Raw genomic sequence first — 26,355 nt, forward strand, 5'->3', positions numbered from 1 at the left:
ACTTTTAATCCCTACATTTTGGCCCTATTTCTATTTTGGTCCCTACATTTTCATTTTACCACTTTTAGTCCCTAAACCAATTAACGCGTGACATTTAAGTCCTTACCGTCACCCAACTAACAAAAAATGCTGACGTGGCTAACAGCACAATAAAATAATAATTAAAAAATCTATTTTGTCATTAAAAAATTGCCACGTCAACATCTAAATGAATTTTAATTAAATAAATAAAATTAAAAACAAAAAACAATTCATCTAAGAACATAAGAACTTGTTCATCAATGTTCTCCTTAAATCAAGAAATAAATCCAGCAACAACATCAAACCCAGAATCAAAGAGCAAACCTAGAATCAATGAACTAGAACATCAAAAAACATGAAAATCAAACCTACAGGATAAAAATGTGAAGAAGATCTGCAAGCCCAAAGAAAACCCACATAAAAAATGAACCAAAAATACACAAAAAATCGAAAAAAGCTTAACCACACAGTACCACAAAGAACCCACATAAGAAAATGAATCAACAACACAACACACAGAAAATTGAAAAAAGTGAAACAGCACGCAGTATCATATAAAAACCCACATAACAAAATGATCAACCGAACAGAGGCGCCACGGAGTGTGAAGGAGATACCAGAGGAGCCCTTTGGGTAAGCGAAATCGGCCTTGCTAACAACATTGACGTTCTGGGCAGCTTTGAAAATGGGGATAGATTGGACTAAAAGAGCGAGACCAACACGCTCAGATTGTGGAGCAGTGAGGTCAAGGTGTAGGAGGTACTGGTTTTTGGAGTGGTAGGTGGCTAAGAGAAGACGAAGGATCTGACCCAAGTCGCCGGCGGATCCGAAGATGAGGTAGGTGATGGAGAGAGGGGAAGGGTCAAACCCACCCGAGTCGCCGGCGGATCTGGAGACGGAGGATCTCTTTCTCTAAACCCAGATCCAAAGAGAAAGCTGAAAGAGAGATAGAGATCGAGATTTGATCTGAGAGAGAGAGCTTTAGATGAAAGAGAGTTCATTTTAGACAAGAGAGAGCTTTAGTAAGTTGGATCTAGTGGATGAGCAATGACCAAAATGTTTTTTATTTGGATTTCAAATAAAGGAAAATGGCGTTGTTGGGTTTGGTCTTTGATTTTGGGTTTGATGTGGTGGTGGCTGTGATATTGTTGCTGGGTTTGATGTCCTTGATATTCGATCTGGTTCTCTTTGATTCTGGGTTTGATGTCTTTGCTGGGTTTATTTCTTGATTTAAGAAGAACATTGAAGAACAAGTTTTAGATCTCAATTCATGTAATTTTTTGTTTTTTAATTTGTTTTTTAATTTTTTTATTTAATTAAAATTAATTTAGATGCTGACATGACAATTTTTTAATGACAAAATAGATTTTTTTAATTATTATTTTACTATGTCGTTAGCCACGTCAGCATTTTCTGTTAGTTGGGTGACGGTAAGGACTTAAATGTCACGCGTTAATTGGTTTAGGGACTAAAAGTGGTAAAATGAAAATGTAGGGACCAAAATAGAAATAAGGCCAAAATGTAGGGACTAAAAGTGCATTTACTATGATATTTTTGCTCAAATTTAGTTGCTTTTGAAACAAAGTCGAATAAAAGGAAAAAAAAATGATTGAAGAATATTTGCATTTTTATTTTATCAAAACGATATTTGCATTCTTGAGTGGTTGTGAAGCATGGCTATATATAAATAACTATATCATACAATTTTTAAAATTTTAAACACATATAGTATGTTCAAATCACACTCTTGTTGTTTATAAAATAAAATACTATAGATTACAAATTTTTGTCAAAAAAATTATTGAAATATTGGAGGGAACTAAAAACAAATGCACTGCATATTGTGCTTGAAACCTAAGAAAAAATCTGAGACATGAGAAAGATGTTGAATTATAATGTAAGGCTACAAGTTTGAAAAAGAAACAAGATCTTGAAGGCTTGGTGTTAGAGTGGATAGAAGGAGATGTTAATGAAGTGAATGTTGGGTAAGATGATATATTAGTCAAAGCTTTTGCAACCAACTCAAAATTTTAAAAGTTTGGAATTAAATGGTTACAAGAGAGTGAGATATCTGGTTTCGTCAGTCAAGAATCTTTGTACAACTTGCATTATATACAATGAAGAAAAAGCCAACATGTGCTACCATTACATCAATTGTCTAATTTCAAAACTCTCATCTTGTATGACTTCCCTTTTCTTGGATACATATCACTGATATCAAAGTGTTAACCTTCCACCATCAAGAAGGACGAAGATGAAAATGATAAATATGTTAGAATGTCGATGATAACAATCTTAATGGCAAATATTTCTTTGCCTTCATTTCCTATCTATGATTAGGGATTGCTTTAAAGTGTATTCCTTGCCTTTATTTCCTTATCTTGAAGAACTACATATGGAGAAGTTTAATTTGAGGCTATTGGAGAAAAAATATCAATGAAATGATAAATATGACATCTCAGGAAAACCCAACAACAACAATAGCAGAGTTAACATCTTCTGCTTCTTGTTGTTCTTCTTCAACACTTGCTACATCATTGCCACTCTCTCCAAATTAAAATCTTTGATTATTAGTCCAATAGAAGACAATGATGTTCATCTCCTATAAAATATACAACATCTCATTGCACCTGAGGAACTTAGGATATTTAATTGTAATGAGATGGGATGAAATTGGAATGGCAAGGCTTGCAAAGGCTTTAGGATCTAACTTTACATAATTATTCAAAATTGACCTCTCTTCCAGTGGGGCTTCAACATGTCACCTCTTTGCAAGACCTTAAGATTGGAAATTGTCTGAGATTGAAAACTATACTGGAGTGTATCTGTAACATCATATCTCTTCAATCACTTGTGATTTGGATTTGTCACAATTTAACATCATTGCCTAAATGAATGTCTGTCCTTACATTTTTTAAGAAATTGTACATTCAAAGTTATCCCATGTTAGTGGAAAGTTGCAAGAGTGAGGATTGACTTGCTCACACCCAAAACTTGAAAGGAGATCTAGCTCCGTCAAAAGAAGAAGATGTATTGAATTTCGTTATGCAAAACAAAGTTGTTTTTCTTCATCCTCTTTAATTGTATATTGAATTTAATTATGCAGAACAAATTGAAAAGAAGAAGGAATATGAACTTAAAACTCTACGCTTAACCAAAATTTTTGGAGCTTTATCTTTTTGTCTACTAATAGAGTTTTCATTCCTCACATATGTTAGAATTATGTGGTTAAATGATTAAATTTATCATATCACAATAGCTTAAGCTTTTGGGACAATCATAATTTAACATGGTATCAGAGTAAGAGGTCTTAAGGCGTAAGTGAACATGCTTTATTTTGAGAAAGAATACGGCAATTACTTCATTGGTTTCATCATTCAAATAAATTACATATTGGGATAATATTTGTGGGGTGATGTATTTTGGGTGTTTTACTTCCATCTTCTCAAAGTGAAAATCAACACTTAGTGATATTGGGATCATATTTGTGAGAGAAGTAATATTTGTCAATAGTATTGTAGAATTAGCTTGTGCATGTATTTCTACAAAAGAATATATATATATATATATATATATATATAGTTTTTTTTTTCTTTTTGTTTGTGCAGGTTTGAATCGTTTCATACTCTAAATTGCTAATGTTTTTGTCCAATCGGCTTGCTTAGCTTACGTTGAAAACAGAATGTAGAACATTTTTCATCTTAATTTTTCAATTCTTATCTAGTCGATTGTCTTGGATTTAAACCATAAGTTGAAGTTCATGTTAGCAAGACCTAAATAAAGGAACTTGTCACTTCCCAAGTGGTTGCTTATTGGCCTTCTTCTTGAATTCGTTTGTTACAGACGTAACAAGTACTAGTCTTTTTATTTACTATTACATCATCATTGTTCATTTGAAGGGGAACAAAATAAAGACAGAGATTTTCACTTGACAGATTCTTCATAATGCTTACTGTAGTTTAGGGTGAAAGTAGAGATCCAATATTTGTTTATTACTACTCATCCTGATAGACACAAGTATTGACAACAGAACTTGATGACTCATTTTCATTTGTAAGCTTTAGGCTTTAGGCTCAATTCATCTTCAATCACAATTGCAATTTCTCTAACAATCTATGGCTTAACATGTTGATGACTTGGTCTTCCAAAACATCATCCATTACCAATGACATTGCACTTCGCAGAGAGAGGGAAATTCTTAATTTAGTTTTACATTCAAGAGCTTGTGAAGAGCATTATTTGAATTATAAGCTGATATCAACCACTTAATTGTTCTTTTACTAGGAGTCATCTACAAAAGTTGCCTATCCCAATTGTTGTCCTATCATGGGATCTGAATTTCAGTTTTTTATTGGTTCGATTTTTTTTTTTCCCATTTTTTGTGAGCATTTATAAGGTGTTTATCTCTTTTCTTAAAATGGTTTTATAATTCACTTTTATCTTGGAATCTTAATTAATCTATTCGTTAGTGCTTACGTGTTATTATTGTTTTGTTTAATGTTTGGAGAGGATGGTACCATCTTTTTATTCCTCTGTTGAAGCATTGATTCAAAGTTGGTCTACTTCCTACTTCTGACTACCAAAATCAACTGTTGTTTCTTTTTCTTTTTGGTATGATCCATTCCTGGCTACATATGCCAAAAAATGGTTTTAGAGTTCAAATCACTCTGAGTGGAAATACACTCAAATACACACACACAATAACTAGGTTTCAAGTAAAAAAATTTCTAGCCTATCCATCATCCAATCTGCAATTTAAGCAACAAAAAAAAAGTTGAGTAATACTAATGTTGATCATGACTAGTTACTTTGACCTTGTGTTTTTATTGTTGGTGACAATGGTTTTCGCTCATTAGAGTAGATGGTGAAATAGTCTAGAGAGCAAGCAAGCTTGTAGTCTATACCCTATACTATAGGGCTGGGCTCCGTGGAGGAAGTAATAGAGAAACAAATTAGAAATCCAAATCTTTTATCCAACAAGAAAGTTTAATCGTTGAACTAATCGAACCCACAATAATAATTAGGTTTCAGGTGGCAGTTGCATATGTGAATTGCGATGGGTGTCAGTCATATGAAAATTGTTATCTTGTTTCAGATGTATATACACCATCTCTTTCATAGTAGACGGGTGTACACTCGTGATAACTAATAAGCCTCTATATACGTTTCCCCACTTTCATTCTTTCAAGTTTCAACTCAACTTCTATATTTTTTCTCAGAAATGCTTCAATTCAACTTTTGAGGTGAAGGACCATAATGCCCTCACAGTCTTCTTATAATATAATCATATATATATATATATATATATGGAAATCTCCAATTGGTTTAGCTTTTTGAGCTTTGTGTTATTGTATCTTGCAAAAAAATAATAACAAAAAAATAATAATAATAATTACAAAATTATGTATATTCCATTTACATGAATTTTTTAATTTTGTACACCAATTTACAAAATTTTTCAAATAATGTACACAATTTTCAAATTCTATACATTTAATGTAGATTTTCAAAGGACATATATATTTAATATACCTAATTTTTTAAAGAATATAGACAAGTTGTATATTCAACGTACACAATTTTTCAAAAAATTTACACAATTTTGTATATTCAACGTACACAATTTTTCAACGAATTTATAAATTCAATCAGGAAAGCATTGACTCTGCTATAGGGGTGTCGCACCAGTGTCCAACGCGTTGTGCAATGGGCAACGCTGCTGCCCGTGAGTCGATGCTTTTTTTTTTTTTTTCATTTCCGAATTTGCGCTAACTGGGGCAGATTCGCGCCGATTCGAGTCAAATCAATTCGTATCGATCGGCCAAAACTGACCGATTTAGTCCGATACCAACCGATATTGGCTTTGAATCAAGCCGAAATTCATGTAAGAATTATTAATTAAAAAAAAGTGCAAAAACATCTTTAAAAAAAAAAAAACCATCACTGCCTCCCTGCCTCTCTACTCTTTGTTCTCTAATCTCTGCCTCCTCCCTATATTCTAATTTCAATGTTTTAGTTTCAAACTTGTGGATTGTATTTAATTTATGAACATCATGTTTTAGTTATCATCTACTATTGCTCTTAAATTTGGTATATATTTATATAATGAAAAAAAGTATGCTTAGCAATATATAGAAAATATAAATAAAAATATTTTTAATAATTTTTTAACCATCGCACCCCGCCGCATCTGCAACCTATTTTTTCAAAAATTGCCAAGTCCCGCACCAATACTCGCCCCCACACCCGAATCCGGAAACGCACCTATGCTTTATAGTATTCAATGTATACAAATTTTCAATTCTATACATTTAATGTACAAAATTTTCAAATGATCAAAATATATAGCCACAAACTATTTTACAACATTTTTACAAATTGTTGATGTGACCAGCTTCTTATTGGTTTTCATCTAAACCCACCATTAACATCACTTTTTCATTTACCAATCATTACTCACCACATTGATTTTCAAAAAAAAAAAAATTTACTCACCACGTCAGCAGTTTGTAAAAAAATTTGTAAAAAAGTTTGTATCTCTAGCATTACTCTATTTAATATTCATAATTTTTCAAACAATTTTGGCTTACTAATTTTATATGGAAAGTACTATTGCCAGAGATATTCCTTATTTATGAAGTCAAATCCTTGATCATGAGTCCGATTTTCACTTGGATGGAAAATATTTTTATCATTATGATACATGGGGATTATTTGGTATTGTTTTTCAAAATAAATAAATAAATGAAGAAAAGAAGTTCTTTATTAACAGGCCGGATTATTTGGTATTATTCGAATTTTTTTTATTTTGGAGTTCTAAAAAAAAATTCACTTGTCACCAAATCTTTGTGTTCTATATGATTCAATTATACTGCTTTGTGGATTGTGGTGATGCATGTGTATTTGATTTACTATTGTAAATTCAAGATTGTTATGATTGATCTTGCATCTAAGTGATTATCACATCTGATAATTGGATTAGTTAGTGGACAAAACTGAATTTTCAGTATTTTAATTTTTACAAAGCAGTAGAGAATGTAGCCAACAAATGCATCTAATGAGGCCAACAAATAAGTTTGTAAAGAACTTTGTTCTCCACCATTCCAAATATTTGATATAAATTAAAACCTACATACAAAAGTTATTCCAGATAGAAGGAAAGATTATTTGTAGTATCTTAACTGAAAAGGGGAGCTACTGTGAAGTTTTACAACACAGTACCGGCTAATGGAACTTGACCCAATTGCACTAGCATTTCCAGAGGTTTTAGGTTTATAGATATAGAGAGTTTAGGACATCTAGTAACATAGAGGATGGGCTCAAATTTTTTGGAGTGTTTAGCTCCTGAGGTAGACATTATTAAGGTCCCTGACCTCCCTTCACTGAGAAAAGTAGCAAAGGAACTTCTGCAGCAGAAAGGAGCAGCTCAAAAGCCCCCAAGTGTTTAATTTTATTGTCAAGCATAGACTCTAAGCAGGCAACATTTCTATTTTCTTGGACATGGATTGCTTTCATCCTCCATTTAGATCATCATAGTCCCCCAGATCTCCAGTTGCACAAGTCATGAGACACTTTTCAAACTCCAGCTACATAAGCCCAAAACACAAAAGATAAAACATGATATGACTGCACATGGCCAAATTTGATCCAGTTTTATCTATGTTTAAGAGTTCATACCTGAAATTAACTGACCTGAAGAGGCAAAGTACAGTTGAACAAGATAGTTATGCCCAGATGTCCCCCACCAATGGAAATCTGCCAATTTAAAGCTAGTATATAATAAGGATTTGACATCTTACTCTTGAAAAGTGTGTGCAGCAATCAGCTAACAGAACTAGGCAATCATGGCTTAATTTCTTAGTAATCCAGAAATAAGAGGCAGAGGAGAAAAAATTCCTGATGCCCAATGTTTGCCACTGTAGCTGACTTTCTAGTCCTCAAGAATACAAATTGAGAAAAGCATACCAAAAGTCCAGGTACTTTTCTGTTCTCTAATTTTCCCTGAACACAGGTGCCGGCATGGTGGTCATAGCCAAGCTTCACCATCAATGTCACAACCTTGAAAGCTGCCACATGAGAATAAGTGTGTAGCGTTAGAAGAAAACATAATGCAAAATAGCAAATAAAAGTTAAAGCCTCAAAGACTGGAAATATTACTATTAAAACAAGTGGTACCACGAGCTTGTGTGGTTATTAAAGCAAAGTAGAAGGTAAACGTCAACATACACCTTAGAAAATTCAAAAGTGAAGGCTATTAGTATCACAGCAGCTGCCTAAACTGTGGAAAATGAAGTGAAGTGTTAACTTACAACTTACAAGTACACCAGACGAAATTTCACTTACCAACAGCCAATATAAGCATGGATACAATCATTATACTGCTTATAAAGAGAACCAAACATACACAACAGTATAAACAGAGAAAACTGAGAAGCTTTGTTCCAACAACAATACCAGATTTTTTTCTTAATTGTTCCAATGCATACAATTTTTGTAGCAGATAAGGAAAAAGTAATGAGATAATGATCAGTGGACTGAAAAAGAGCCTCAAATTTGAGAACTAACAGAAGCCCTCCATGTTCCACAATAGGGACCAACAAATCATCAGTAAGTTTGCAGCAGATAGTCATGTGTAATAATCAAAAAGCAAAGAGAACAAAGCTGCAGAATTGCAAAGGAACTCTCCATTAAAAATTTGATCAGCTTTAGGTGACCAAAAAATTTGCTGTGGTTGTCTTCATTCTTCAAAAGAACATAATAGAAGAAGATATCTAAATAAAAAGGACTACGAAGGGCCAGCTTACTAATCAAATTGAAAGTTGCTGCTGAGAGTAAATATTAGCATGCAGTACCTGAGTGAAAGTTGGGTGTGTAAAAATGGTGACTCTTCTAGAGATAGCTTAAGCAGTACAGCTCTCATCCATCTGTATGCAGGAGATGTGAGCAATCTTGGGCCAATCTTCCCCCTTCTCCCTCTGGCACCGTTCTCTCAGCAAAGGACAACTTCGAATAATGAGATCAACAAGAGACATAGGTAGCCCTTCTTCTGGCATTGCTTGGAGCTCAGTACACCCACTGACGACTAATGTTGTGAGAGAGGTGAGGTGTTGAAGCCCCCTTCCATCCAAGATTTTGAGGCATGAAAGTCCAAACATGGACAGGTAAGTAAGAGTAGAGGGCAGCAGCTCCTCCTCTGGAAAGGACTTCAAGTTTTCACTTTCATCGAAGATTCCAAAGCTTGTAAGCAAAGGGAGACTTTGCAAATGCCACTCCTGCCGGCGAGCAATGAGTTTGTTGCAACCTCCAATGTAAAGTGAAGACAAACAAGAGGGCAAACCCCCGTCAGGAAAAGACTCGACTTTTGGACAACCAGAAATCCTCAATTCTCTTAAGGATGGGAGAATGATATGCATTCCTTCTGGTAGTGATGTTAAGTTCTCACACTCCTCAACCCAAAGATCAGTCAGGTTGGGTGCAGATAGTCCTCCTCTGGGAAAAGAGATGAACTTTGGGCAACCCCGGATTTTCAAGTAATTGATAGATGCAAGAACCTTGCATGGTCCCTCTGACAGTGTAAAGAATCTGAAGCTTTTATTCCTCACAATGGTGAGACTGTTGAGATTAGGGAAGAAATCTAATGGAAAATACCTGAGTGAATCACAGCTATCTTCTATCAACAAATGTTTAAGTGATGTGTGATAATGCTGCACCGGAAATTCTAACTTCTCACAATTTTTTATACTTAGGAAGCTCAATGTAGTTGGTAGACAACCTCCAGGAAATGATGTCAAAGAAGAACAATCAGAAATATCCAAACGTCGAGGACAGGCTTGGACTTTCACCATCTCCAAAAACGACTGAACAACAACCTGACATCCTTTGATTTTGAGCGAGTGCAGCGTGCATGGCAGCTCATGCAACACTACCATATCACATTTGATCAGCTCTAATTCACGGATGGCCGGAGCTTTTGGGAGCTGAGAAACAAGCTGGTCGCAGTATTCTATCACAAGTTTCCTCAAAGAAGGAAGCTTCTTGGGCAAACTCCCGATTAGGCTTTGACAGGACTCCAAGTGAAGCTCTTGCAGACGAGGGAAAGCTCTGCATTCATCTTCAACTCCAATAGAACTCCATTCTTCCCAAGCAGACATCCAACTAAACTTTAATATTTCCAGAGATTGAAAGGGTTGAGACACAAGAGAACTGTTCCCATAAAATTCAGGACCAACAGCCACTACTTCATCAAAACCTTCAATCGAAAGGTGTTTCAAGGAAGGTAATTGCCCAAGGGATGGCAAGACGCAGCAATTTGCACAGTCGTGAAGGCTTACAGATAAAATATTGCAGAATGATTCATCACCTAACCAATCTGGAAATCTCGTGCCACCATAATTATGGATTTGAAACTTTTTCAAGTTTGTATGAGGCACGAGCTTCTCAAGTACATTTCTTTCACACATTGTATCATCAGTTTCTCCATAACCCCATTCCAAGTTTAACTCCACAAGGAACTTCTTATCCTTTAACTTGGCCTCATAGGCATCCTTAGCATTCATAACATTCTCTAACTTTTTAATGGACAGTGTTCCTTGAAGATTTGAAAGGTTCCCCAACTCTCCAATCTTGATCCCATTCTCTTTTCCCACAATGAAAGTACTCAAAGATTGGAGGTTTTTTAATTTACTCATCTGTGTTGGCATGTCTTCTACACATGTTCCAGTTATATCCAGATGACGCAAGTTTATGAGATTGTGCATACCCATAGGCAACTTCCTAAGGCGATAACAATAGGCCAGCTTCAGTGTTTGTAAATTGTACAAAGTACACAGATTCTGACAACCTTTTGATCAAAGTGCGAGAGAGGTCCAAATATCGTAGATGTCTCAGTTTTCCAATTGAATCAGGCAACTCGCCGATGCTATGATAGTTGGACAAAGATAACACCCTCAAGCACCTTAGCTTAATTAAGAGATCATGTTGTACCTTGTTAGACAAGCAGTAAAATTCATCAGGTAAATATAGTGGTAAAAAGGTGCGTAGACTTTCTGCTTTATAGAAAATCTCAAATCTCTTAAAGAGATCTTGTAAAGCCATAACATATGACAAATTACAAGTCTTTTCTGAAATTTCCTGTGAGTTTTCATCCTCCAACCTGAAACAAAGTTCTCCAGATACAAATTTAGCCAAATCATTAATAAGGTCGTGCATAACAAAGCATGAGTTTTCACCACCTGATCTTTGAAAAAATGATCTTGATACTAATTCATGAAAGTACTCATCACCTACTTCTTCCATTCTCTTATTCCTTCTGGGGTGCTGCAAGAGATCTTCTGCCATCCATAATTGTATTAACTGCTCCTTTTTGAATTCATAATCTTTTGGAAATATCGAACAATAGGCAAAACATCGCTTCAGATGTGAAGGGAGGTAATAGTAGCTCAATCTCAAGGCTGGAAGAATGTTGCTCAGGTCATCTGACAATTCCCATATATCACTTTGCAGTATCTTTTCCCATTCCTCAGCATCTAGTTTAAAGCGCAAGAGACACCCAAGTGTCTTTGCAGCTAATGGTAAGCATTTACATTTCTTCACAATATCTCTACCAATTCTTTCTAGGATTGGATATGCATCAGGATTTCCACTCTCAAAAGCATGTTTTGCAAATAATTGCCAGCAATCTTCATCAGTTAATTGCTTCAGATGATGAATTGGAACAGTGCGCATGACTGATGCAACACTTTCATTGCGTGTTGTCACAATGATCTTACTTCCCTGTAGCCCTGAGTTAAAAGGTCTTTTCAAGGCCTCCCAACTTTCATAATTTTCATTCCAAACATCATCTAGAACAAGCAGAAATTTCTTCCCAGTCAACTTCGCTTTAAGTTTAAGTTGAAGCAAATTTATATCCTTGATATCACAAGGAATTGAAGTGGCTGCCTCAAGAACTGTTTTTGTTATCTTACAAATATCAAATTCTTCAGAAACACATACCCATGCAGCAAACTCAAAATGCTCCTTCACTCTATCATCATTGTATAGAACTTGAGCAAGGGTAGTCTTGCCAATCCCAGCCATGCCCACTATTGGAATCACACTTATATTATTGCCGTTGACAAAATCTGACAGCAACAAGTTAATTATGGCTTCTCTATCATCCTCCCTACCATACACATCAGATTTTTCTACCATAGATGTTGTTGGTATTTTCCATGACTGTATCTCTCCAACACCATGTTTCAGGCCAAGGGAATCTTTTTGTTTTGCAATAAATTCCAATCTGTCAAGGATCTCCTCTATCTTGGGTTTAATCTGTGGAAATATAAACCAAGTGAAATTAGGATTACTGATATTTTTGTAATTTTATATTTTAGGTGGTTTTGGTTCATGAGTCTAAGTGAATAGTTTAACCTACCAAATGTTACAAATATGCCATATTAGATATGTTGTAATATTTGAGAAGGTCCCACTTGGCTAATAGCCTTGTAGTTCAACTGATTGTATGGTTCCACTTGACTAAAAGCCTTGCAGCTTAACTAATTATCATGCCCTGATATTTCCAAAGGACACATCTAGGGTTCAATCCACCCGCCCCCCTCCCCTTCCCCCCAATTATTGAATTAAAAAAAAAAATTGTGGAAAGAACGAAGAAAGAATTTAGATCAAAGAAGACATGAATTGGGAATTTTGCTTGAGTGAGTTACAAACAAATCAAAAGAGAAAATTTTATCTGATTCTTTTAAAAGTGTACTGAAAATTCTCTCAAGAAAAAGTAAGTCTGCTCCAACAAGATGTTTTGCATGAGTGAGTTTCATTCAAACCAAAAGTGAAGACCATGTCTAATTCTTTTAAAAGTGTATAAAAAATTCACTCGAGCTAAAATAAGTTCACTCAAGAAAAACATATCTCACTCTAGCAAAAGCAAAACACAGAAAATGATAGATTTCAACAAAAGTTTGTAGAAAAATGAGTCAAAATAAATGTTTTTTTTTCCTAACAACTATTGTATGTTTGTATATATATGTGAGTGATATTACTTTGGAAATAAAATATTGAAGAAAGAATAAATTGAGAGAAAACTATTTTTTAGTGACTCACTCAAGTGAGGTCATAGGGCATTCGAAGTGTCGTTCGGGAATACAGTTCCCAAAAGCTCAAAACGAGGGTGATAAACGGAACTTAAGTGGAGCCTGCTCAAGCAAGGTTTAAGTCTGCTTGAGTAACGCTCACTTGAGCAAGGTTTGAGTCCGCTCGAGCAAGAAAATTGTAGCAACAAGTTTTCTGCAGAATTTTGCAGAAAAATAAGGGAAAATGAGCATTTTAGGTTCCAAACGGCTTGTAACAGCCGAGGCAATGTTTTAGAAGGCTTTAGTTTAGAGGGCTTGTGTAACTAAAAGCAGCATTTTCAAGTGTAACTTTTCAAAGACAACTCTTCATTATATACATAAATGGTGTTTCATATTCATATATTAAGGAAAATGATAGTTATCTGACTTTTAGAGCATAAACAATTCTTTAATAACATAGGAGAAAAAATCACAAAATTCTTTCAAAGATTGCTAGTTGCAGAATCTGGGATTAGTTGTATCCTGAAGGTAATTTTCCTGGAACTCTACAGCAATCACATTCAAGTGGGGGCAAATATCATCTTAAAGCTAGTTATTCATGCCTCTTAACACCTTTAACTTGGTTCAGTGGTTTTGAAAACTGAATGCGCCTCCATCCACAGGTAAACCAATTAAAAAAATCTACTATTAATAATAAGAATTACAACCATAACTCTCACAAACATAAACCAAACCAAATCCCCAATACACCCCAGGTGCTCTCATGCTAACACAATGGACAACCATAGTCTCTATCTCTCTTACTAGACAAAGCTTAGTCTTTCACACACTACAAAGGCTAAACCACCACTCTTTTTATAGGGACTATTGCACCTCCTTACTTCTTTGTTTTCTTATAAATGTGGACTAACACTAACAAAAATTAATGCTCCTCCATATTATTCTTTTAGCTAGCCTATTTGGGATTCCAAAGCAACTAGAAAACCTCTAAACTATATCAACAGGGCTGGACTTAAAACTCTAAGAATCACTAAAGTCTAAGATTTGGTCACAGAGAAATTAGGTGTTAGAACGTCTTGCAATTTCTACAATTAGTAAGGTTCTTATTGGGCTTTTTGTCATGGATCTGAGATATTGGATAGTTTTTTGAGGGTGAGATGATGTTGATTCAAAAAGAGTATTGTAAACATGGTCAAGTTCTTTGACAATGAGACCAAAAGAAGACATGATAGAGAGCAAAGAAAGAAATGTTGACCACATAAAGAGGTAAGAAATGACAAATAACAATTTTATTTGTTAAGATATGATTGCAGACTAAGTCCATTTATTTCACTGTTCTAATTCTAATTATCCTAATAATCCTAGTCCTAACTGTCATGAATCTAAGAAAATGCTAGTCACATTTGTGTTATGCACAAAAAAAATTAGTTTCATCACAAGTGAAGCTCCTCTTAATTGTTTATAGAGCCCAATCAACTTGTCTAATATAGAACTTAGCATACACTAGCTCAACACAAACTAATCTAATTCAATTCAATATACAATCAATCAAAAGTATTACAAATTTCCCCACTTAATTGATCTGCCATGAGACTGTAATTTTTGTTATGGAAGAAGATTTTATATTATTTACGTAAAAGCAATTAGAGACCGTTCAAGATTGAATTTGAACCCTACAGTTGAAATAATGAAATGTTGAATGGCAATAAATTTAGCAACAAAAAATTTCACAATTTTTTTTTTACAGTTGGGTGGCAAACTGTTATTAATTAGCATGGAAACAAGTAATGCTAGTGGTAATAATAAACTCAAATAAGAAAAAAACTAGTTAAAATTTGAAGGTCAATCAACCATCATGAAAAATTGTGTGAAAATTATTGTGTTACTCTCTACACGGATATAAATTTGATAGGGAGGCTCATATGAGAGTAAAAACTCATCAACTCAACTGTCGTGAAAAATGTTGCAAAAACATTACTCTTTGCATGGATATAAATTTGACAGTCAAATTTCGTGGATTTAAATTATTTATTTATATTAAATAATTATTTGGTGTTCCCGCAGCCAACAAATTAAACTTGGTGAATTTGAAAAAAGGTATTATTATCATTGAAGATATTGAATTTGCTTTTGTTTAAGAATTAATTTGGGCAAGTTGAAGAATCGGTTCAGCATTGTTGAAGGTCAAAAAAGAAGAAGATCAATTTAGTTGATAGCTTTGGAGAAAATGATTCCGTTGAAAGAATTGAATAATTCTTTTATTCAATCATGTGGTGAAATATAAATTCAAAGTTTGTGTTGGGCAGTTGGATTGTGAGCAAGTTGAGATATTGTTTAGGTAGAATAGAATGAGCAATAATGGTTGAAAAATGGTTTTGCATGAATAGTTTCTATAGAAAATACACACATTTCAGTTCAAAACATAATTTATGCGTACAATGTATGCAATAAAATGAGTAAAAAATACATATTTTTCGACCATTTATGTTGTACAAGTTTGGCTAAAGAGAGGCAATATTGGACTTAGAGCATTCGCATCAAGAAATTCCATCTTATCCTATTTTACCATCCTAAAAAGCTACTTTATTAATTATATAATACCATTTTATAATACACCCAGCATTTCAACTTTTATTTTCTTATTCTAATCAATAAAATAATATATATTATCTACTAAAATATATAACCAAAAAAATAATCTCCTCTCTCTAATTTCTCTGTTCCTTCCTCCCTTGTCTCTCTCTCTCTCTCTCTCCACCGTGAACAAACCCAAACCCCAAACACCTCCTCCACCTAGCAACACCCACATACCCATCATTTGATAATTGTATAAGAGATCTAGGATTCAATCTTTGTCTATACCAAAAACTTATTGGTATCTTGATCTAATGATAAAAAACTATCATCATGAGTGGACACCATAAGTTGAAACTCTCTAAAAAAAGGTTTCTATATGTATTTCCCAAATTAAACCAACTTCTTTAGAAAATGGAAAAAAAAATAATAATGTAAATGGTTTATTAACAAACCGAGTGGAGATGACAAAGTCATAAATTTATAGAGAAATTAAGAGAGTTTTCAAGAGATATAAATTTCTAGAGGGAGAAATAGGTTGTGATTGATTTTTTTAACATACTATTTTGTGTGTGTATTACTAGAAGCGTACCTTTAAATTTTTTTTAATTTCTTGGACAGTTGAAAGGACAAAGTTAGAAGATGTATAATGAAAGCTCGGATGACAACTTTACATGTAATAATGTTCCATATCTTCTCCAAAAAAAAAAAATGTTCCATAAATTAAGCAAGAACAAGAATAACTAAAGAAATTACCAACAAAATCACTTTTATCAAATTCCATACAAATCTAGAACTTAGATATAGTTATATATGTATTCAGAAAAAATTAGATAGTTATAAATGGGACATTTAGGGTTCAAATTTTTCATTTCCTAATTATCAAACTCTCTCTCTCTCTCTGGGCTTAGCTAAGGCATGAGTTCCCTTGTGGACAAACATGGGAAAAGTCATGCCAACTCAAAGAACTTACGGTAATTTATAAAAATAATAATAATACATAAAAGCCAGTATTATTTTTGCAAAATAGATAATTACTAATTATGCCACTTAGATGGGAGCAGTACTCTTTAGGATATATATAATGACGCCATTTGTTTGCATATAAAATCTCTATTTTGAAACCATAAAAAATTCACACAAAAATTGGTAGAGTTCAAGGAATAATGTTGGTGAGAAGAGTTTAAGAGAGAGTAATTAAGGAGATGATTAAGACACCATTACCTTCTCTTTTTTTAAGAAAAAAAAAATTATATACATAGAATTCAATTTCAGCATTAATTAGCCATAAAAAATTTTATCAATTAAACTAACCAAAACTCATAAAACTTTATTATCAGTCTCATATTCTTTTTGATTATTTCCTACTTTAACTCTCTCTCTCTCTCTCTCTCTCTTTGGTAGTGGAGACTGAGAGTTCGTTTAGAATAACTTGTTGAAAGTATAATAAAATATGCTTATATATGAAAAGATGGGGAAAAAAAAAGTTAGAAAAAATTAAGTTTTAAGTTACACATGAAAACAAAAAGCTAGCTTAGTATACCTGACTGACTGTGCTTCCAGATTCAGCTTCCAGCTTGCATTGCAAAGCTTCAGTAGCAATCTCATCCCAAAGGTCCTCTGCATCATACACAGCATCTTTAAGTTCAAGTAGCCATTCTTTCACCAGTGAGCACCTGAATTGCTTCTCCTCCGCATCGTTGATCACTGCATTCACAGATAAAAGCGTGACCTTCAGCTTCTTCAGCAGCCTATCGTTGAGTTTCTTTACACGAATGTGATCCACAACCTCACGTGAAGCTACCCTATCGAACAACACCTGAAGGAATGCAGAGAGAACAGCTCCACCCACCAACTGTGCAGCCATGTTTCTCTTTTGTAGTAAGTTGCAAAGCAAACGAGTATTGGAAGGGAAAGAGAGAAAGAGGAAAAAGACACAGCAAAAGGCAGAGAACCAAAGAGAAAATTGGGTTATGCTTTTGTGAAAGCCTACGTTGTTGGCTCTTGCAAGATTTATAATTAAGTGTGGACACAACTTCTTGAACTTGGGGGCAGGAGATGCGAGTCCTATTGTGCTGTGGACCTTGTAAACGTCCGCTCAAAGAAGTATGAGTTTGGATAGAGCTGAAATTTATTTTCATCTACATTGAGCTAAAATTATTTTGTTATAGTGTTTTAAGTTTTTAACAATAAGCGGTATCCAAACAGACCCCAAGACTATTGTATTAGAATTAACTCAACATATGAGTGATGCTAAAAATATTACAAATCAACAAAATCTTGTTGTACGAAGTTACAATTTCAGTTATTTTTTCCCTATATGTTTTAGTGTGTCTTAACGTATGTTATTAACAATATTCTTACAAATTAATAAGTTACCAATTATAAAAATAAAAATGATTTATTATGTTATTGAAATAGTATTAAGCATAAGTTTCAGTTAACTTAATTGGTAAAGGGTTTTTTCATTAAACAAAAAATATGAGGTTCGACCTTACTTATACCAAAAATTAATTAATGTATTGGCTCAATGTATAATAAAGAGTAATTATCATAGAACGTATACTATAAGTTAAAAATTCTATCATATTGATCGCATTCTTTATCACTTCCTATGTCAGTTTATAAGCTTAAGCTTTTTATAATAATAATATTTGTAATAACTTTTAGCATCTTTTAGATGTAAACAGGCCGGCCCTAGGCTTAGGCCAATTAGGCCATTACCTAGGCCCCCTTACTAGTTACTAGAGAAGGCCCCAAATTTAGGGGCTTTTTTTTTTTTGTATATAAATATTTTTGGGAGATATTAAAACATTTTAATTAGTTTACATTTTTTTTACTATTTTTCTTTTGAAAAACATTTTTTTTCACTATTAAGAATGCTCAAAGAATTGAGTAATGTTAGGGATAGAGATAAGACAAATTTAAATAAATAGGTTTTACAAACAGACGTGTTACTAATCACAAGTAATTCAAATAGGAAAATGTTAAAAATACTATAAATTTTACTATATAACTTTTATTTATTTAATTATTTTTATACAAGATAAAAATCTACTCTACCCTAATTTAAGTGTATATGTGTGCAAAACTCTCTTTTAGAGACTTAAATATTGATCATTGCTCTTACACCCCACAAGAACTTATACTTGTGGAGTGATTACTGCACCAAAGGTACGTGATGATATCTATAACTTTTATAATTTGAAGTGACAATGAAAAAAAAATTCATATTAAAATGTAAAAATAATAAATTTAAAAAAAATTATTATATAAAATACTAGTTAAATATTATTTAAGTAATAACCTAAAGGCCCATTCGGAGATTTCGTCTTACCCTTCGAGACGCTTGGGCCGACCCAGGATGTAAACCACACATTTTAAACGTATTGAAAACTCTACTAGCTTTCAAATGGGTTAGCTAATGGTTCGGTGAAAAAATAATATTTGTAGTAAACTTTTAGAATCTTTCAAATGTAAACCTTACCACCTGTTATGACGTATATAAAAGTCTACAAAACTTTCAAAGGGTTATTTAATGAGAAAGTGAAAAATGTGACAGTAGTAAAACTGGTTGAAACTTAAAAGCTCCTAAAAAAATATTTTATTAATATGAGCTCTAAAAGCACACAATAATATATTATTTTTAGAAAAGTTTTATTAAAAATTAAAATAAAAAATTATAATTGTTTCAATTTTTTATAAAATATTTTTAAAAATAAATAGTTTAATATGTGTCTTTAGAGCATACATTAACCAGACTAAAAAAAAAAAAAAAAAAAGAATTTGAAACTTGAAAGATAAATGGGACCTTGTCAATTACTGGAGTACCCAATACAATTTGACGTTTAGTAATTATGGGGATGGCTATGTTTACATAAACTTTATAAGTTTATTTATGGTTTAAAATTGTCTTAGTTAAGTTAAAAGTCTTGTAGCTTATGTCCTCTGTACATTTTTAAGGCATCCAAAATTTAAATCTCTTATCTCTTTTTATTTTTTTGAGATCAAAGATAGAAAACTTTATTAAGAGAGCAGAAATACTACAAGCTGAGTTACAAAATGGAACAGTGGACCCCCAGATAGTAAAACGCAGGTCTGTATTCAACAGGGCAGGGGCCACGAAAAAAGAAAAAATATGCAGCAATGGGATACAACAGAGAAACAGAGGATGCTCAAGTTGTTTGTGCTGTCATGAGGTGCTGGTAATCAGTTAAGAGACCCAAAGCACCCTCATAGATGTGCTATGGCTGAAGTTGAGTCTTTTCAAAATGATATTTGTTTTGTGCATTCCAAAGAGCCCATACGATAACCGTCCACAAGCACAACTCAAGTTCCTGCTGATTCAGCCTAGATGTCATGGTCCGGAACAACTCAAAAAAATCTAATGCACTATTCGATCACTTTTGAATTCATCTACCTGCCAATGACCAGACATTATCAATAAAATAACCTCAATTAAGGAGCTTAAGATTCAATAATTTAACAAAATAACAAGTAGGGAAATTCACACTATAATCTAAAACTTGCTTGTATCAGCTCAATTTGAGCAATACAATCTTAGTGAGAAATCTTGATCGATCTTTCGATACAATAGTTGATCTAATTGTTATGTTACTCCTAATGCTAAGTGATGATGCCGAAAATATCACCAGTGAGTTGCAAGCGCTCCTCAAACGAAAACAATACCTGCAAAAGGAAAACAAATGACCTAAAAGAGAGCACCGGTGTGGTGTCGGCCGAATACCCTCCGAAGGTCAAGTTAGAATCTTGTTCCTTTAACCCTAGAGTGCCAGAGTTAAGAATATTATGCGTACCTTCATACCTAGGGTTTCTGGGGTATTTATATTGAGTAGAATTACCTTTCTTTAAGGATACAACTTCCTTCTCAAGTTCCTTTCCATATGGGAGTCTTCCCAAACGTGTATCGCAAGAAGTCCAAGTATGCACGTTTGTGTGGGGATAAAGCAAAAGCTTATCTGAAATATATCAAACGACATGCCACGTGGCATCCATAATTAATTTATACAAGACGGATATTCAGCAACACTCAACCGTCAAAGCTGGGTCACTTATGGTATCGATCCGTCCTCACTATCTCCGTCCATTTACTATTTTTATCCCCTTCAATTGCCCCCTTCAGTCCTTGGATCCGTCCTTAGAATCTGACGGATCCATGGAATGACTAAAAGCAATGTATTAAATGGGGACGGCCTTGGCATACCATGACGGATGACACGTGGCCTGTATCTCTGACGAAGAGCACGTGGCCCTCGTGGACTGGCTATTTCCCCAAAATGAGGCGTCGCTTCGTATTCCGTGCCCTCTGTTCTATAAAAAGCCAGATTTTTCTCTCTTCATTTTATCTTCATATCAAAAACTTGTGAGCAGAGCACAACCGTCACAGCTATCGTGCCTTCCTGTCGTTCAGCAGATCCGTCCGTCGTTCCTCGTCAGAAACCATCTCGATCCGGTACGTATTCCAAACCTTTCTCCGTCTTTCTTTGAATTTCACTGTTTTAAGTATATGCACTTTCTTTAGAACCGTCGGTGTCTTAGGTTGTACCGTCATAAATGTAGGTAATGTCTAGTGCGTCAAGTAACCAGTCGTTTATCCGCGAGGGGGCGGGCTACGATGAAAAGTTTCCGTCAGGTCCAAGAGATCCTGACACTTCAAGTGAAGAGAGGAATCCGTCAAGTACCTCTTCTTCCCTTGATGGTGGTCTAGAGACGGAGAGTTCAGAGTCGTCCAGTAGTAGCTTGGACGGTGTGGATCCCCCCGTCCAATCAGTAATTGGCCCAGATGGACTTAGGGAGTTCGTCATGCTGCCTCTCTGGACGGTAAATGATTTTAGGTCGTCCATGACTGAATCTCAACTCAACACACTTAGGACAAAGTACCAAATACCAGACAACATCCGTCTACGTCTTCCCAACAAATCCGAGAAATGCTACTACAAGGGGATAGACGGTGTTGGGATCTACGAGCAAGCTTTAAAGGCGGGGCTCAGATTTCCCTTAAGTTCTCTTCACCGTCGACTTCTTCAATACCTTGGTCTGTCCATCACCCAAATCTCCCCAAATGCCTGGAGAGTGTTCATTGGGGTTGAGGTTTTGTATGGGGCGATGTCTGAAGGTGCCCGAAGGTTGACGGTGGAAGAATTTTTCAATTGTTACCGTCCAACAGAGATTGTCAAGTCCAAGGGGATGTATAGCTTTGCAGCTAGAAGTCCCTTATTGAGGCTCGTCAGTGACACTCCAGACTCAAACAGAGACTGGAAGAGTCGTTACTTCTTTTTGGAAGGGGACGAATGGATGTGCCGTCCAGGAGATGTAACTAACATGCCCGTCGACACAACATGGGGCATAATGCCTCCGTCGGGTATGTGTACCCCTTTTTGCTTCCGTCCAGTCTTTGAAGTTAATTTAATGTATTTTCTAGGTCTAACCGTCCTTTATTGCAGCTCGGGACCGTCCTCAGGTTAACTTGGAGCAGTGGAGTTTTTTGGAGAGAATTTTTAACAAGACGAAACTGCAGGAAAGAACTTGGGCTCAACTCGTCACCCTTGATACTCTGAATTGGTATTGTGACGGACCCGAACCTTCATCCGCTGCCCGTCAATACGATAACAGAATTCGAAAACGTAAGTTCGTCAAAACTATACCCGTCTTTCATTTTTCTTTTGCTTTACTTTACCTTTCCTCTCTCATCCGTCTTTGATTTGCAGAGATGGACGCCGCCAGGAGGAGAGCCCTTATTAAACAGCAAGCAGCGAAGAAAAAGCAGGACAGGGGTCAAACAAAGGGGACGGCCCCGACGGTACCGTCAAAACGAACTCAACATGAAAAGACGGACCGTCCTCAAAAGAAACAAAGGACCACCGTCGAACCCGTCGTGGCCTTACAAGCTGAGAAAACGCCCGTCAAACACGGAAAAGGCAAAGGCTTAATGAAGGGTCCAGCACCTTCAGGGGAGAAACCACCCGTTCTCTTCCGGGAAGATTCGAGCTATGCCCTTGAGAAGATGTCGTCCATGCTGACAGCTGACGACTACGCAGACCTTGGCAACCACTCGACGGAGGCGATGGGTGAAACGGGCCTCTTCACCCTTGCACAGGTAATTTTGGATCCGTCTAGTATTGTTGCTAAGTTCCTTTACACCCGTCATTATCATGACATTGTTTTTTTTTTGCTTCCAGGCCATGGTGATGATGAAGGGGCTTTTTGGCCGTTGCCTTAATCATGAGACATCCATGGACCGTCTGAGACAGAAAAACAAGACGATGGAGGATGAGTTACACGAGCTGAAGACCTATAAGATCAATATGGACAGAAAGCTCAAGTGCTCGGAGCAAGTTAGAGGCGAAGTGGAGAAAGAGAATGGGCATCTACGCGAACTTTTGAAGGACAAAGAGAAGCAGCTAACGGAGACAGTGTCGAAGCTTGACAACGCCAAGGAGATAGCCGTCCAAGAATACCGTGATTCTGAGAATCTTCTGACGGAGCTTGGAAACTCCTTTGCAGACGGGTTCGATGACGCTATCCGTCAGGTTAAGTCGTCGTACCCTGACTTGGACGTATCTCATATCAACATTGATGCTCAAGGGCAAACACTCGCGCAATCCGTCCAGTCAGAAAGTACAGATGAAGTGTTTGCCGTCACTGCTCCAGCCGATGAAGGTGAAGTTCAACCTCCTTCTCAGCCAGACGACGGTCCATTGGACGGGAACTCATCTCCAAAGAATGAATAGAATACTTTCCCTTTTGTAAAAAATTTATCACTGTTAAGAGAACTTTGTTTGAACCGTCATTTGTAATTTTTAAACTTGACTTATCAAATCTTAAATTGCCTGTTGCTTGCTTATTATCCGTCGTATATTCAGATAACCCGTCCACTTGTGAACGGACTTTCAAATGAATTTTTTGCTAACCGTCCACTTTGTGAACTAGGTTTTCTAATCTTTTTGTGTAGTCCATCTTACTTTATGGAGTTGTAAAACTTTTCATCCTTCAGGTGATCCGTCCACAATGTAGACATTCATCTATGGGATGATCCGTCCACTTTGTGGACTTGTGGTTTTTTACCCTTTGGGTTATCCGTCCACTTTATGGACTCGTAGACTTCTCACCCTTTGGGTGATCCGTTCACTTTGTGGACTTGTAGGTTTTTCACTCTTTGGGTGATCCGTCCACTTTGTGGACTCGTAGGTTTCTCACCCTGTGGGTGATCCGTCCACTTTGTGGAATTGTAGGTTTTTCACCCTTTGGGTGGTCCGTCCACTTTGTGGACTTGTAGGTTTCTCACCCTTTGGGTGGTCCGTCCACCTTGTGGACTTGTAGTTTTTTCACCCTTTTGGGTGATCCGTCCACTTTGTGGACTTGTAGGTTTTTCACCCTTTGGGTGATCCGTCCACTTTGTGGACTCGTAGGTTTTTTCACCCTTTGGGTGATCCGTCCACTTTGTGGACTTGTAGGTTTTTCACCCTTTGGGTGGTCCGTCCACTTTGTGGGCTTGTAGTTTTTTCACCCTTTGGGTGGTCCGTCCACTTTGTGGACTTGTAGTTTTTTCACCCTTTGGGTGATCCGTCCACTTTGTGGACTTGTAGGTTTCTCACCCTGTGGGTGATCCGTCCACTTTGTGGACTCCTAGATTTCATCGTTTTTGATTGACCGTCCACTTTTGGACTTGTAGATTTTCATCAACATGCATTTTTAAAAAATTCCTCTCATAAGTTCAACAAACCGAATTGTTCATGAAAAAGAAAAACTGAGCTCTAAAAAGTAAAAGCTATAACTGTCTAAAATTAAACTGAAAAGTAAGGCAGTAGGTATTGTGACTGCTGCACTATTGGTAGTACTTCTTCAGGTGCTCCGTGTTCCAGGGATGGCTCAACTTCTTTCCGTCTAATGTCTCCAAGTAGTATGTTCCCTTCCTGCGCCATGAGATGATTCGGTACGGGCCTTCCCAGTTGGGACCCAGCTTTCCCAGGGATGCATCTTTCGTAGCGCCAAGCACTTTTCGTAACACTAGATCTCCAACTTTGAAGTTCCGGTGCCGAACCTTAGAGTTGTAATGTTTTGCCATCATGTCCTGGTACCGCGCCAGTCTTTAGGCCGCTGTTGCCCTGACTTCATCAACAAGGTCAAGCTCTAGACGTAATGCTTCAGCATTCTTACTCTCGTCATAGCTTTCCACGCGGTAGCTCGTCAACCCCACTTCTGCCGGTATGAGTGCTTCGGCACCAAACGCCAATCTAAACGGTGTCTCTCCCGTTGGCGTTCTTGCCGTTGTTCTGTACGCCCATAGGACACTTGGTAGTTCGTCCGGCCATATGCCCTTTGCCCCCTCGAGCCGGGTCTTGATGATCTTTAACAAGGACCGGTTCGTGACTTCAACTTGTCCGTTGGCCTGTGGATGAGCGGGCGACGAGTAGTGATTCTTGATTCCTAGCTGAGAACAAAAGTCTCGGAATGCGTCGTTGTCGAATTGCTTCCCGTTGTCTGACACGAGCACTCTCGGGATCCCATATCGGCAAATAATATTTCTCCATACAAAGTTGCGAATATTTTTCTCCGTGATAGTAGCAAGAGCTTCTGCTTCCACCCACTTGGTGAAGTAGTCGATTCCAACTACCAAGAACTTCAGTTGTCTTACCGCCATTGGAAATGGGCCCATGATGTCCAACCCCCATTGTGCGAACGGCCATGGGGCCGTCATGGGTGTGAGTTCCTCCGTTGGCTGCCTAATAAGATTGCCGAACCGTTGACACTTATCGCAGGCTCTCACGTACATATGGGCATCCTTCTGCATTGTCGGCCAGTAATACCCAGCTCTGAGTAGCTTGTGTACCAGAGACCTTGATCCTGATGGTTTCCACAAATCCCTTCATGAACTTCCCTCATTACGTAGTCTGCTTCGTCATGGCCCAGGCATCTTAGATATGGTCGGGAGAATCCTCTTTTGTAGAGGATGCCTTTGATCAGTATGAATCGGGCAGCCCTAACTTTCAATTTCCTAGCTTCTTCCTTCCCGTCTGGCAGCTTGCCGTCCTTGAGGTACGCCACAATTGGAATCATCCAATCGTCTTCAGTGGTTAATTCCTGCACCTAAATGTTATCTAGCAACGACGAATATTGGACGAAGGACAATACCTGCTCTGGGACGACCATAGGTTCGGCCGAAGCAGCCTTTGCGAGTCGATCCGCTTCTTGGTTATCTTCTCTCGGGATTTGAGTTATTGAGAATTGGAGGTCACTCGTTCGACCCTTCACTTCTCCGAGGTACTTCCTCATTCGTTCACTCCTACAATCATAACTCCCATTGACTTGGCTAGCTACGATTTGGGAATCGGAGTAGACCACTGCCTTCCTGGCCCCAGCCGCTATTGCAAGCTCCAATCCCACCATCAAGGCCTCATACTCCGCTTCATTATTCGTAGTAGGGAACTCCAGACGGATCATACATTCAATCTTATCTCCTTCCGGGGTATGGAGTACAACTCCGACTCCTCCTGCATGCTTATTTGAGGATCCGTCTGTGTGAATTCTCCATGTGGGCTTCTCTGCTGCCCCCTGCTTCTCATGTGTAGTGAATTTCGCAATAAAGTCTGCCAATATTTGTCCTTTCACAGCTGTTCGTGGCTGATATTGGATATCGTACTCACTTAGCTCGATAGCCCACGAAGCCATTCGTCCG

General features: G+C 36.5%; 1 protein-coding gene and 1 pseudogene across 1 annotated transcript; one reads left to right on the plus strand and one right to left on the minus strand.

Annotated features, from left to right (window-relative positions):
• Positions 1–8,921: 8,921 nt before the first annotated feature.
• Positions 8,922–17,526, minus strand: LOC142615638 (putative disease resistance RPP13-like protein 1; annotated as a pseudogene).
• A 3,431-nt stretch (positions 17,527–20,957) lies between these two features.
• LOC142616937 (uncharacterized) lies at positions 20,958–23,410 on the plus strand. Its single transcript, XM_075789675.1, has 3 exons — positions 20,958–21,132; positions 22,124–22,776; positions 22,859–23,410. The coding sequence occupies exons 2-3, from the start codon at positions 22,390–22,392 to the stop codon at positions 23,408–23,410; spliced, it is 939 nt and encodes a 312-aa protein (XP_075645790.1). The 5' UTR covers positions 20,958–21,132; positions 22,124–22,389.
• The last annotated feature ends 2,945 nt before the right edge of the window (positions 23,411–26,355 follow it).

Source organism: Castanea sativa, chromosome 11 (assembly GCF_040712315.1).
Source record: "Castanea sativa cultivar Marrone di Chiusa Pesio chromosome 11, ASM4071231v1".
NCBI classification, from domain to species: Eukaryota; Viridiplantae; Streptophyta; class Magnoliopsida; order Fagales; family Fagaceae; genus Castanea; species Castanea sativa.

What these genes read in the sequence shown, in the direction of transcription:
- LOC142616937 (XM_075789675.1), top strand. Translation starts at nt 22,390, where the DNA reads ATGGACGCCGCCAGGAGGAGAGCCCTTATTAAACAGCAAGCAGCGAAG. An exon ending in GCCTCTTCACCCTTGCACAG is followed by an intron (nt 22,777 to 22,858) that starts GTAATTTTGGAT and finishes TTTTGCTTCCAG; the next exon opens with GCCATGGTGATGATGAAGGG.